Source organism: Macaca fascicularis, chromosome 1 (assembly GCF_037993035.2).
Source record: "Macaca fascicularis isolate 582-1 chromosome 1, T2T-MFA8v1.1".
NCBI lineage: Eukaryota > Metazoa > Chordata > Mammalia > Primates > Cercopithecidae > Macaca > Macaca fascicularis.
In genome coordinates this window covers 164,503,529-164,517,785 of record NC_088375.1, presented here as the reverse complement: position 1 = coordinate 164,517,785, position 14,257 = coordinate 164,503,529, and the positions used below count along the sequence as shown (strand labels likewise).

Below are 14,257 nucleotides of genomic sequence, written 5' to 3'. Positions count from 1 at the left end.
AAATACTATTAGGCAAAAAAAAAAAAAAAAAAAAAAGCATTCTAGGGTAAAGGAATAAAACAAAGAAAGGGTTTTTATACATGGTTCCCAGTTCATTGCTGGTTGGAAGACCAGAAGCATCAAATTCTAGGAACTGTTTTAAAGAAAACAAAGAACAAAAATTCCAGGGTCCCATCATCAGAGATTCTGATTCATTAGTGTCCCAGAAACTGTATTTTTTTTTTTCTCAATGTTTCTCAAATGATTCTAATACATACCCATATTTGGGAAACAGTGCTATGGCAATGCTTTTAAAGTAAATATATTCCAGTGTTCTTAGAATTTAGTTCTGGGGGGTAACTAGAACTAAATTATACTCTAGTAAGAGTAATAATACTAACACTAATGATAATCTAGTTAGAGTAAGTCATAAATATGTCTGCTTCTATTATCATATCTAGCTTGCTGTTAAAGACAAAACCTAATTAATCTTTCTTTATCTGTTCATAATTACTGCTCAATCAATATTTAGTGAATTCAATTTAGAAAAAAGGAACCTCATGGTTTTTAAACAAATGTTTCAAATTATGAATTATAACCAAATACAAACACAATTTCTATTCATTTCATATTTAAACTTACCTACTAATATCATTGTTGCTTAGGTCAAGCCTTTCCAAGGACTGTAGTAGTGTAATTTCATCTGGAACAGATTTTAACTTGTTATCCCTCAGGTCTAGCACAAGAATTGAATTCAGATGTTTAAGATGTTCTGCCTCTAACATTTCAATCTGGTTTTCACCTACGTGCAATTCCTACAAAATCAAAGATGAGTTATGTGTATCTCTGTATTCAATTTTATAGTAGATAATGAAAATAAAATTGTAGGTACTCTTAATTTCAAGTGATTGAAAAACACATAGAAAAAATGCAACTTTATAAATATCAAGATGTTTACATTTTCAATTACATCTAGGCTATCTTTCAGCTAAAGAAGAATGTCAAATGAGAAATTTTTTTTGGCAATTTAAAAATAATCAAAGGTTGAATCTGGCAGAAGCATCAAGTTTATAAAACCAAAGTAGGCTGGGCGCAGTAGCTCATGCCTGTAATCCCAGCACTTTGGGAGGCTGAGGCAGGCGGATCACAAGTTCAGGAGTTTGAGACCAGCCTGGCCAACATGGTGAAACCCCGTCTTTACTAAAAATACAAAAAATTAGCCAAGTGTGGTGGCACATGCCTGTAGTTTCAGCTACTCAGGAGGCTAAGGCAGGAGAATCGCTTGAACCCAGGTGGCAGAGGTTGCAGTGAGCAGAGATCACACCATTGCACTCTAGCCTGGATGACAGAGCAAGAACCCATCTCAAAAAAAAAAAAAAAAAAACCAAAGTAGAGAAATAATTTAGTAGTTACATTTAAATAATAAAAATATAAATCCAAAAACTACTTGCAAAACAAAGTTATATCAGCTTTTTAAAAAGTTATTTATATTATACAGCTGGTCCTTGAACAAGGGTTTAAACTGTGAGGGTCCACTTTTATATAAATTTTTTCAGAAAATATACTGAAATTTTATTTTGGAGATTTGTGACAATTTGAAAAAACTTGCAAACCAACTGTGTAGCCTAAAAACACTTTTAAAAATAAAAAAAAAAGTTACTATGTCATCAATGTATTTAATATATGTAGATACTAGTTTATCATTGATTACCATAAAATATATACAAATCTATTATAAAAAGTTAAAATGTATCAAAACTTACATACAACTTACAGACAAATGTAAACAAATATGAAGATGCAGTCATAACTACATAAAACTAGGCCAGGCACGGTGGGCTCACGCCTGTAATCCCAGCACTCCGGGAGGCCGAGGCAGGCTGATAACCTGAGGTCAGGAGTTTGAGACCAGCCTGGCCAACATGGTGAAACCCTGTCTCTACTAAAAATACAGAAATTAGCCAGGCGTGGTGGTGGGCACCTGTAATCCCAGCTACTTGGGAGGCTGAGGCAGGAGAATCACTTGAACCTGTCAGGCGGAGGTTGCTGTGAGCTGAGATTGCACCACTGTACTCCAGCCTGGAGAGCAAGACTCTGCCTCAAAAAAAAATAATAATAATAATAACAATAATAAATCAGAGACTCTGCCTCAAAAAAAGAAAAACCATAACTACATAAAATTAACTGTAGTACATACTGTACTATTATAATAATTTTGTTGCCACTTCTTGTTGGTACGGTGGTGAGCCTATGTTGTGAGCGTCCACTTAAAACCTGTATGAAGCTAATCATTTCCAGGTGAGCAGCTCACCTCTCCAGTAAATTGCGTGTCACAGTAAAAAATGATCTCTTGCAGTTCTCTTGTGTTTCTCATAGTGTTTACTGCAAAACCATAAATTTCAAATAACATCATGGGACTAATATGAAGTGCTACTAGTGATGCTGAAAGTTCTCCCAAGAAGGAGTGAAAAGTCATGACATTACAAGAAAAGTCGAATTGCTTGACATATACCATAGATTGAAGTTGCTCACCATTTCAGACACAGGATTCATCTTGTAAGCAGATGATGTAAATTGTGGTATCAATACAGCATGGTACTATAAACACAGTTGATCCTTGAACAACAATAGGTTTGAACTGTACAGGTCCACTTATATATGGATTTCCCTCCACCTCTGCCATCTCTGAGACAGCAAGACTAACCCCTTCTTTTCCTCCTCCTCAGCCTACTCAACATGAGGACAATGAAAATGAAGACCTTTATGATGACTGACTTCCATTTAATTAATAGTAAACACATTTTCTCTTCCTTATGATTTTCTTAATAAGATTCTTTTCTCTAGCTTACTTTATTGTAAGAACATAGTACATAATACATATGGCATACAAATTATATGTTAATCAATTGTTTATGTTATTGGTAAGGCTTCTGGTCAACAGGAGACTACCACTAGTTTTTGGGGAGTCAAAAGCTACACACAGATTTTCAAGTCCATGGGGGTCAATGCCCATAACCTTTGCATTGTTCAAGGATCAACTATAATCAGTTGGTTACTTAACATTTTCATTAGTGATTATTTTATATACTGATTTGCCATTAACAGAAACTATAATTATCAGATGATGAAAAATTATTCTTAATTAAAGGAAAACTTTTTCAGTTCATTTTATATGTCATCGTTCTGTTTAAAATAAACTCTTTTAACACTAGAGCTTAAAGGTATATATAAAAAAAGGCAAACCATGGCAAATTTAGAAGACAGTATTAATTCTACATACTTAAAGCCAAAAGAATGTAATTCATTTCAAACATACTTGATTATGATTAGGTAAAGGTAAGAGGTGGCACTTTATAGAATTAGGTGCATAATCCTGGTTGGTATTCCAGGTCTCCTACTTACAATTTTAGCCTCTTTATCTACTACTTCTCCAGTTATGAACTACTGGTCAGATGAAATGGACAAATCTCTATTTTTAAAATTCTTTTTAAAAATGTATTACTAAAAATACTACTAATGTAAGTAATCATATTCAAATTCTGAAAAGTATTAACATGGGAAAAACACAGTACTTATAACTAATACATAGTCCCAATGTAAAACAACATTAGCTCCTTTAAAAAATGCATTTTAATAATTAACTTTTGGAAAAAATAGTTATTTAATAACCAACTAAATAGTACCTTCAACAGACTACAAGAAGGAAATTCTGGTAGAAAACGTAATTTATTCCTCCGCAAATACAGCAATTCTAGTGATTCCATGCCAGCCAATTCAGGAGGTATAGTTTCCAAGAGATTTGAATTACAATCCAAATGCTTCAACCCTGTAATATATATTCAGTGAAAAACAAAAATACTAGAGAAAAAAAATTAGTTTCTGATCGTATACAACTTTAAAGAATGTGTAAGAAATTGCTATGAGGACTTATGAACCTGTGCCATATAATCAAGAATATTCAAACACCATTGAATTAAATAAATGTAAATTTTTCTACATTTAATTATAATTAAAGAGAAATAGTAATATTAAAATTATTATTTAGGTCAGTTGTGCTGTAATGCCAGCACTTTGGGAGGGCCAAGGTGGGCGGATCACTGGAGTTCTGGAGTTCAAGACCAGCCTGGGCAACATAGAGTGAAACTTCGTCCCTACTAAAAATAAAAAGAAAAATTAGCTGGGCATGGTGGTGCATGCCTGTAGTCCCAGCTACTTGGGAGGTTGAGGCAGGAAGAATGCTTGAGCCTGGGAGATAGAGGTTTGCACTGAGCTATGATCACGTCATTGCACACCAGCCTGGGCAATTTAACAATAATCCAGGTCATTTTCATAATACATTTAAAAATAAAGTTCTGGTACTCTGTTAAAGTACAACTAAATGTACTCTGTGTAACAGCTTAAAAGTATCATTGTCATGGCTGAGAAACAGAAAGCATCTGGTTATAACATTGGATATTAGAAAAATTACTATAAACTCAAATGTATTTTTCAGTTGATTTATCTGTATGTTCCTACCTCTCAAGATATTTCCACTCAATTTATGAAAAGTCCATGCTGCTTATATCTTCATTCTAGATATATTTTACATTTAACTGCTCTTTATAATATCCTTATTGAAAAAAATGACAAATACAGGAAAATCTTAACTATTGGTATCCCAAGTAAAGACTCCCCTAAAATGTCAATTTGATTTAGGGCAGATTTAACTCATTTTAAAACTCCAATTTTAAACAACAAATAACTATTAATCTAAAGCAAAACAACACAATTTTAGAAATTTACCTCAAACTTATCTGCAACTGAATGCAGGCAACCATTTCTATGACTTGCTCCACAAAAGGGAGGTTTTTAAAATTGAAGAAGGCTTACAAATATCAGAAAAAAAAAAAAAAAAACAGACTAACCATCAACCAAGAAATAACAACAAAATAACAGTTTTTTAAATTAATCTATTTTATTTCACTTTTTTAGAGACAGAGAAGAGGTCTCACCATGTTGCCCAGGCTTGAGTGTAGTGGATATTCAAAGGGGGCAATCCCACTATTGATCAGATGGGAGTTTTGACCTGCTGTTTCTGAACTGGGTTGGTTCACCCCTCCTTAGGCAACCTGGTGGTCCCCCACTACGGGAGGTCACCATAATGATGCTGAACTTAAGTGTGGACACCCAATCGGCATAACCGCACTATGGCCCAGAACTCCCTGGGCTCAAGCGATCCTCCTGCCTCAGCCACCTGGGTAACTGGGACTACAGGCACATGCCATGGTGCCTGGTAACAACAGTTTCTTTAAACAAACAAACAAATCAATAATGATTTTAGACTCTTAAGAATTTTATAATGAAGTATACTAATTTAAAAGGTACTAAAATGTACCTTGACTTTTTTAATCCCTTAATATTAGTTCTACAATACTTCAAGTACTGTGGTTTGATGGCAAACTTTAATAGAACGAATAAATTTTGACATTTTTTTTTTTTAAAAAAAGATTGACAACCTGGGACCTCAGACAAAACAAGACTTATTTCTCGACATTATTACTTATGGACCATGAGGAGGCTACAGCTTTAATACAACTACATATCATAGGTAGATTCACCAGTAAGAGGGGACTAACCTCTCTATGAATGTAGAATGAATGAATGAAAGACAGTATAGCTTAGGTATATAATCCTACTACAACTAATAATCATATTTTCTTCTTTTTCATATGCCTAAGTATCTTTATGACAGTATTTCTTTAGGCAGTTGATACATAATAACGGTCTGGAGAAAATCTGACCCGTTGCTATTGTTCACATTTACCACTATAAAAATCTACTACTTTAGTTCTCTGTAACTATATTAAAAATTACTTTCTAAATGTCAGTTGCATCAACTTCAAATTTATGTATTATATAAAACAGAAAATACTTACTTTTCATTCTATTTATTTCTGCTGGTAAACTCTTCAGTTGATTACTAGAAAGATTGAGTCTCACCAGACTGGACAGAGAAGAAAAACTAGCAGGAACAGTTGTAAGACGATTGTTTGAAAGATCCTTTAAAAACAGAAAGACAAAATAAATGAATAAACAAGTAAAAAAATAAATAAATAATGCCCTAAAAAGGATTTCAAATTTTTGAAGGAATTACAACATAAAAGAGACTACTTAAGATGTGATAAGTTTTGTAACCCTCATTCACTGAAAATTTCACAGATCATTCATTTCAAGATTCTTTTTCAATATCTGCAGGCCCACTATATGTTCATCAATGGTACTACACAGGATATAAATGAATTCTAACTTCAAAACTATTTTACATAACAGATTCTGTTAAAACTAGGTCATGTCATATTATGCATCATATTTTCAATGCAAAAATTCATGTATTCATCCAATATTTATGGAGTGCCCAAGAAGAATTAGACATATTATTAATAAACTGTCATGTGAAATGAAAAACATCTTTGCAAGAAGGAAAAATTCCTGAGAAAAGGAAAAATACGGCTGAAAAAATGGTCATTCAAATTTTTTTTTTTTTTTTTTTTTTTTTTTTTGAGACGGAGTCTCGCTCTGTAGCCCAGGCTGGAGTGCAGTGGCCGGATCTCAGCTCACTGCAAGCTCCGCCTCCCGGGTTCACGCCATTCTCCCGCCTCAGCCTCCCGAGTAGCTGGGACTACAGGCGCCCGCCACCTCGCCCGGCTAGTTTTTTGTATTTCTTAGTAGAGACGGGGTTTCACCGTGTTATCCAGGATGGTCTCGATCTCCTGACCTCGTGATCCACCCGTCTCGGCCTCCCAAAGTGCTGGGATTACAGGCTTGAGCCACCGCGCCCGGCGGTCATTCAAATTTTTGAGGGAAAAAAAATATTTTCTGTTGGTTCTTCTGCTGACCTCAGCAAGTCAGCTCTGACTGGTACTAGAAGTCTACCCTCTACTCTTCATTCACTCAAGATTGCTTAAATAATCGCTATACCTCAATGTTTCTTTAAATGATTATGTTTGTTTTTTCTATAAATAGTTATGAGAACTTTTTTTGAAACTCCCTTTAAAAGCCGTTGTTACGAATCAGGTAATTTTTATCACACTCAAATTAGGTGTAAAGTGCTCCACTACATAACACAAAGTGTTAAGTAGTATCAATGGCAACAATGAATAAGAAAAAATGGTTTTCCTTTAAAGAATGGAAAACCATTCTCTGAAGATTTTCATGTAATATAACATTAAATAATCTAACACTAAACAATTCATTTAATCTAACAGTAACATTTTGTAACTCTGAAGAAACCAAGAAGATAGAAAAAGGTAAAAATACTGGATCAAATCTTTTTTTAAAAACATACTGCTATAATTATTTTATAATAACAATATATTACCATCATCTACAACAGACAACATATTCTACAATTCTAATACTAAAAACTCAAAGAATCAAAAGATTGCTAATAAATATTTTATAACATGAAAAGTTAGTAACACTAAATGCAATGTGGTATCCTGCATTGGACTCTGAAACAAAAACAAGGACATTAGTGGAAAAACTGGGAAAATCTAAATAAAGTCTGCAGTTTAATTAGTATTGTACCAATGTGAACATTTGAGTGTTTCTGTGGTTATATCAAATATTAACATTACAGAAAGTTGGAGGTAGGGTATATGAGAACTCTTTTACTATATTTGCTTTTCTATAAACCTAAAATTATTCCAAAATAAAAAGCCTAAGATAATTATTAACAAAAAACTTAATTCAGAAATGTTCAAAGCATTTTTAAAAACCCAAATAATTCTAATAAACTCCCTTGTAAATTCTAAATAAAATTACTAATAAAGTTAAATAATTACTGCAGTTAGTAATTGCTTGATATAAAACATAAATACACTGTATATAAATTAATCCATATTTATGCCAAGTCATTCCTTTAGCAAATATTTAATTAGTTGCATTGTGCTAAGCAGTTTTTATATAAGTTATTACTTATATTACTAGTATATATTAGTAATATTACTAGTTTAAATTATAGGTGTTTAATCTGTTTTAATATATCGTTGCTCACATTTATGGTTTGACACTGAGTCCGTAGAACACAATTCTGAAATGAAACATCCTTTCATTATGCAAATGAGCCTCTGGGAACATGTAAGGTGGATAGTAGAAATTTTATTTATTTTAAATTTTCCTTTCAGTTCTCAACTCCAAATGGACTCTTTTAAAACAACTGCTACCTTTTACCACCAATTTTAATAAGAAAATCTGATGGCTTCTTCCTTTGCCATTCATTTTATCTACCTACGCCTTTTACTTTCCAAACCTTATTTCCGATCTGATCATATGGAAAGACAAGAAGACATTGAAGGAATGGTTGAGAAGAGTATATGTCTTGACTTTTAAACACTAGAGAAAATGATGGGAAATATCAAGGAGGATGCACACACAACAAAAATAGAAAAGGAGTAATTTCTTCCTTTAATGAAAAGCAAGCTAAAATGACAGGAGTTTTCCAAAACATGTAAAAGGGAAAAGAATAACAATGCAATATGAATTAACTATGTGGAGTAGATATTATATATTAGTATATTTGATTTAATACAGCTAAAGTCTTTCAGATGGTATAGCCTACAGTGGAATCTTATTCCTTTGGTGGTAAAATGGAAAAAAAAGAGATGGATACACTTTGGAGTCAAATTGACTTATACGCAAATTCTAATTTTGTTACTTATCAGTTGCGTTACTTTTGACAAATTTCCTTTTCTCTGTCTCTTTCTTTCTTCCTTTCTCTCTCTTTTTCTTTCCTCTCTCTCTTTTTTTGAGATAGGGCCTCCTGTCACCCATGCTGGAGTGCAGTGGCTCAATCATGGCTCACTAAAGCCTCAATCTCTCTGCCTCAGGCAACTTCCCTGCCTCAGGCAACTTCCCTGCCTCAGCCTCCTGAGTAGCTGAGACTTATAGGCATGTGCCACCACACCTGGATAATTTTTGTATTTTTTGTAGAGACAGGGTTTTGCCATGTTTTCCAGGCTGGTCTCGAACTCCTGGGCTCAAAAAATCCACTTTGGCTTCCCAAAGTGATGGAATTACAGGCACGAACTACCACGCCCAGCTCCAAATTTCCTTTTTATCAGCTTTACTTTCTTATTGTATTAGGGGATAAAACTGCTTACCTTGCCATATGTAATGCTCAAAGATAAATGTCTATTGCTTTTATTATTCTTAATAATACGACTAGGCCAGCAGTGGTGGCTCAAGCCTGATTAATGCTGGAACTTTGGGAGGCTGAGGTGGGTGGATCATTCGAGGTCAGGAGTTTGAGATCAGCCTGGCCAACATGGTAAACCCCATCTCTACTAAAAATACAAAAATTAGCCAGGCAGGAGTGGTACATGCCTGTAATCTCAGCTACTCGGGAGGCTGAGGCAGGAGAATCACTTGAACCTGGGAGGTGGAGGTTGCAGTGAGCGAGATCCCGCCACTGCACTCCAGTCTGGGTGATAAGTGAGACCCTGTCCCCCAAAAATAAAATAATAACAATATATGACTAAAATAATATTTGTATTGCTTTATGGTTATCTCTGTTTAAGATAAGTGAAACAATAGAATTAAAATTTTGCCAGGAAGTGTGGCCATTTTTAAAAGTAGAGAAGACGGACCTTCAGTGAATTACCTGGGCATCTGGAATGCAGAAGGGCCACAGGTAATATAAAGAAGGAAATGGAAATGGGCATAGAAAAGAGAATTGGTATATGCCAAAGACAACTTTCCTCTATTCTGCTACGCTGTAAAGCCTCTGGATAACAAAGTAATCTTCATTGCACCCTTTCCAAAGTCTTCCTAAATTAAAACTTAAAGTTGATTTCATAATACAGGAAAACCAAATTTACAATGACAAATTTAGCTATCTAATTGAAATGTACATTTCTGATAATCTAATCACAAAATCAGTTTTCCATATTCCCACAGTTTCAATCATATATCTAATTTCTCAGCCTGATGAAAAATCCCACCAGCCCAGAATTATGTAAAAATTGGAAAATCACAACTTACTAAATCTTCTAAATTGGAAAGTTGTTCAAATCCCTCTGATATGCAGGTTAGTTCATTATGCTGGAGATACAGGCACTTCAGATTTCTTAGGTTTGTAATTTCTTCAGGGAATATTTTCAGTTTGTTATGGCTATTGGTTGATAAAATAAATGAAGAATAATTTAGTGGCAATACAATAAATATTTATCAAAGACATTTCCTGCTAACCAATGACACTGGACTCACAAAAATCAAATATAGTTACTAATTTTAAGTACTTATCAAAATTCATATCCAAAAATATGTACCCATTACAATAATAGTAATCTAAAGTAACCATATTGGGGTTTCAAAGAAAAATAACATAAGAAATAAAGGCTTTTAACCAAACATAAATAATTTGTGATGTTTTGATTGCATGCCTATAATCAACTCTTGATGTGACATGCAATATGATAGGACATACTAGACTCTTAATTTGTTACACTGTGATATGCTTTGATTGTGTTCCCACACAAATTTCATCTTGAATTGTACTCCCATAATTCCCACGTGTTGTGAGAGGGAGCCGGTGGGAGATAATATGAATCATGGGGGCGGTTTCCCCCATACTGTTCTCGTGGTAGTGAATAAGTCTCACAAGATCTGATGGTTTTATCAGGGGTTTCCAATTTTGCATCTTCTTCATTTTTCTCCTGCCGCTGCCATGTAAGAAGTGCCTTTTGCCTCCCACCATGATTCTGAGGCACTCCCAGCCATGTGGAACTGTAAGTCCAATTAAATCTCTTTTTCTTCCCATTCTCAGGTATGTCTTTGTCAGCAGCATGAAAACAGACTAATACATACTATAACTGACTTTGAGAATTTTGACAAAACTATATGCACACATATACCACAATGGAGTTACATCTTATATGGAGATTCGGCTTTAAGGCAAAAATAGCTATTTCTGTTTGAGGACCTAGGATGTCAAGTTGAACGTAATACGCAATTCCACTCTTCTTCATACTTGGTCTTTTCAGTTAAGCCCTTCTGTAGAGATATTCAGCGTAATGGTTTAGAAGTCCCAAATCATGGAGGATGATACACTCTGTGATAATTAAGAGATGACTGAACTAGTTCCCAGGTTTATCACAACTTAAATATTCACTTATGAATTCCATGCTATTTTCATGCCATATACAGATACTTTACAAATAACAGGTGGAAAATGGGAAATATAAGGTGCTTACAATAACCCTAAATTACAGTAAAATAAAACTTGTTGGGACAAAAAAAGTCGAAAGATGTCTCCTAAAACAAGAACCAATAATATTGTTAAGTCAGTTACTGTTATTGGTTACTTAGCTGAAATCTTTGCATACTTGATAGGGATCTAACTGGGAAGAGATGTAATTTTAGTTATATATTTCCTCCATCTCCTTTTCTTAGCTAATTATTCCATCCTAAGAGTCAGACTTTTTTTTAAACTTCTCCACTGAGAACATACCTGCACACTCTTAAGTATACAATTTAAAACTTAAGCCATGTCACTCAACACTTACTGCTTCTTCTCTTCCTCTCAACAATCCCCACTCTTGTCTTTACACGCCACGTCTATGCCTTTGACTTGTAAGTGGAAGATACTCTGATAGAGTTCTAAATAATTAGTACCTTTTTATGTATATATATTTTCACTGGCCAATGGTAATTCTGTGTTTTCCATCAAATGAGGAGTGTTACTGGGAGGGACTATTTTCCCTCAAACCAGTTAGCTTATCTACAGAAAACAAACTTGACTATATTATGTTACATAGCTCTGTAACCGTACCTATTTTATAAGCCACAGTTCTTCAAACTATGCTTTCAGTTCTTAATCCATTTATTTCTACTCCAAGATAAGACCTCTTTAAATCTCCTTTCCCATAGCCTGTCTATATAACAAACATAAGGCAAAGTTATTATTTCTTAAAAGTCTGGGTATGTATCAGAAAGCAAACAGAGTTAGCTAGACCCTTTGCCACTGAACATCCCATGTACCAGTATGTCCGTGACAGTTACAAAAATATATCTGTAGAACCCCAGTAGTCCTTGGAGAAGTTTAAAAACTACTACTAATAAAAACTACGAGATATTTCATTTATGAAAGAATTGTTTTACATTTCTTCATTATTGTTTAGATATGTTTTAGAATATCAAGGTAACTTAAAAGTTGAGACGTCAACAAAGAGGTTTACTACAATAACAAACCACTAGGAATTGTTTTATTAAAAAAAAATTTAAGCATTTAAAAAAAATCAACTAGCCTTGCATTAGTAAAATCAGAAATCATGGGAGTAATGCTAAAACAAAGAAAAAAACATACAAACTAAGAATTAAAGCTTTAAAAAACTTAAAATTCTTATTCTGCTTTAAGTACTTTCTGAGATAATTCAAAGATACTTTTAATGTTGACAAAATTTAAACAATATTAAAATTTAAACCATTATAACGGCAACAACAGAAGTAAATAAGCTAATTTTTACCTGACATTAAGTTTCTGAAGATTTTCTAGCTCTCTCATAGCAGAAGGAAGGGATGTCAGCTGATTATCATGTATCTAAAAGTTTTTAAAAGACAAAGACAATATTTTTAGTCTTATCACTAACAATATATAAGCTTTGCCTGTGTACAAAACAATTAGTCAATAATCTCCTGTTCCTCCAATTCAATGGCAATAAGTTGAACTACTGAACTACTGTTTAACATACTTGTTCTGTATGTAGAACAGTTTGAAGATGACCAAATGGCTGTTCAGAAATCACGAAGTAAGGCCAGGTGCAGTGGCTCATACCTGTAATCCTAGCACTTTGGGAGGCCAAAGAAGGCAAATTGCTTGTACCCAGGAGTTTAAGACTAGCCTGTGCAAATTAGTGAGATCTTGTCTCTACGAAAAAAAAAAATTCTAATTAGTCAGGCATGGAGGTGCACACATGTAGCCCCATCTACTCAGGAGGCTGAGGTGGGAAGATCGCTTGACCCTAGGAGGTCAAGGCTGCAGTGAGCCCAGATTATGCCACTGCACTCCAGCCTGGGCTACAGAGTAAGACCCTGTCTCAAAAAATGGAAGAGAGGAGAGGAGACAAGGGGAGGGGAGGGGAGAGAAATCATGAAGTGTTAAGTCATCCACTTTAAATATTATACTAAGAAAAATTTCAACTCATTGAGTAGAGTTTCAATTTCAAAGAAGAGATGAGGGGGTTAGAAACTAAAAACAGCTCTCTGATGACATGATTTATGTCAATATATACAAAAATTGTATGAGAAAAGAGAAAGGGGCTTTTCTCATGTTCTCACAAATCATAGTTTTTAAGGTAGAAAGAACCTTAGAGTAAGCCAATCCATTTATTTTACAAATTAAGAAAATAAAAAGGTCCCTAAAAATTGATCTGTTTAGATTCTACTTTTCTACACATGAACTGGAGGATTTTTTATATTGATAAGTAAAGTATACCAGATTGTGAAGCCTGCAGGTTCTGAAATATACTGCTCATGGTTCCCTTTACCACAGGACATGGCAACAAAGGACTAAAAAGAATCCCTGAATAAAAACACAAAAAATTTAAGTTCAATAATTGAACTCAATGAGGTTGAAGGCAAGTAGTATATATACATATAGACCTGCTTTAATATCTAGAATAATGATGATAAAAATAGTAACAATATGCCAGGTGCAGTAGCTCATGCCTGTAATCCCAGCACTTGGGAGGCTGAGGCAGGAGGAGAGTTTGAGGACAGGAGTTCAAGACCAGTCTGGGAAACATAGTGAGACCCTCGTCTCTACACACACAAAAAAATAGCCGGGTGTGGTGACATGCACCTATAGTCCCAGCTACTTGAGAGACTGAGGCAGGAGAATTGCTGGAGCCCATAAGTTCAAGGCTGCAGTGAGCCATGATCATGCCATTATTTTGCCTGTGCAAAATAGTAATAATAAGAAAAAAAGATGAGCAGAAATAACCACTTGTTGAATATTGATTCTGTTTGTATTAATTAACTTATTTAATTCTACAAACAAAATTTTTAAATAGGTAGTAGTATCAGTCTTGGTTTATAGATGTGGAGACTAAGGCACAGAGAGGTAACTCTTCCCAGGTCACACAGCCATTGAGTAGCAGAAGTCAGAATTAGAAACTTAGTGCTCCAATCCTGCACTTTTAACCATTATGCTATGCCTAGCATAATAATTTACTATCTGTCCTTGCATTACCAACTCAACATGAAAGGTTTTCTGCTATCAAAGCCTAAATTTAGCTTTAGA

General features: G+C 34.3%; 1 protein-coding gene across 3 annotated transcripts in view; it reads right to left on the bottom strand.

Moving 5' to 3' along the window:
* The window catches only part of LRRC40 (leucine rich repeat containing 40), a 63,661-nt gene that overhangs the window by 31,091 nt on the left and 18,313 nt on the right, over positions 1–14,257 (bottom strand). For all 3 annotated transcript variants that reach the window (XM_045368904.2, XM_005543053.4, XM_045368916.2), the window contains exons 3-7: positions 12,483–12,556; positions 10,000–10,129; positions 5,895–6,018; positions 3,663–3,805; positions 622–794 (exon numbers count right to left, since the gene is read on the bottom strand). In XM_045368904.2, the coding sequence (XP_045224839.2) occupies positions 622–794; positions 3,663–3,805; positions 5,895–6,018; positions 10,000–10,129; positions 12,483–12,556 (644 nt within the window). The remainder of the gene's footprint in view (positions 1–621; positions 795–3,662; positions 3,806–5,894; positions 6,019–9,999; positions 10,130–12,482; positions 12,557–14,257) is intronic.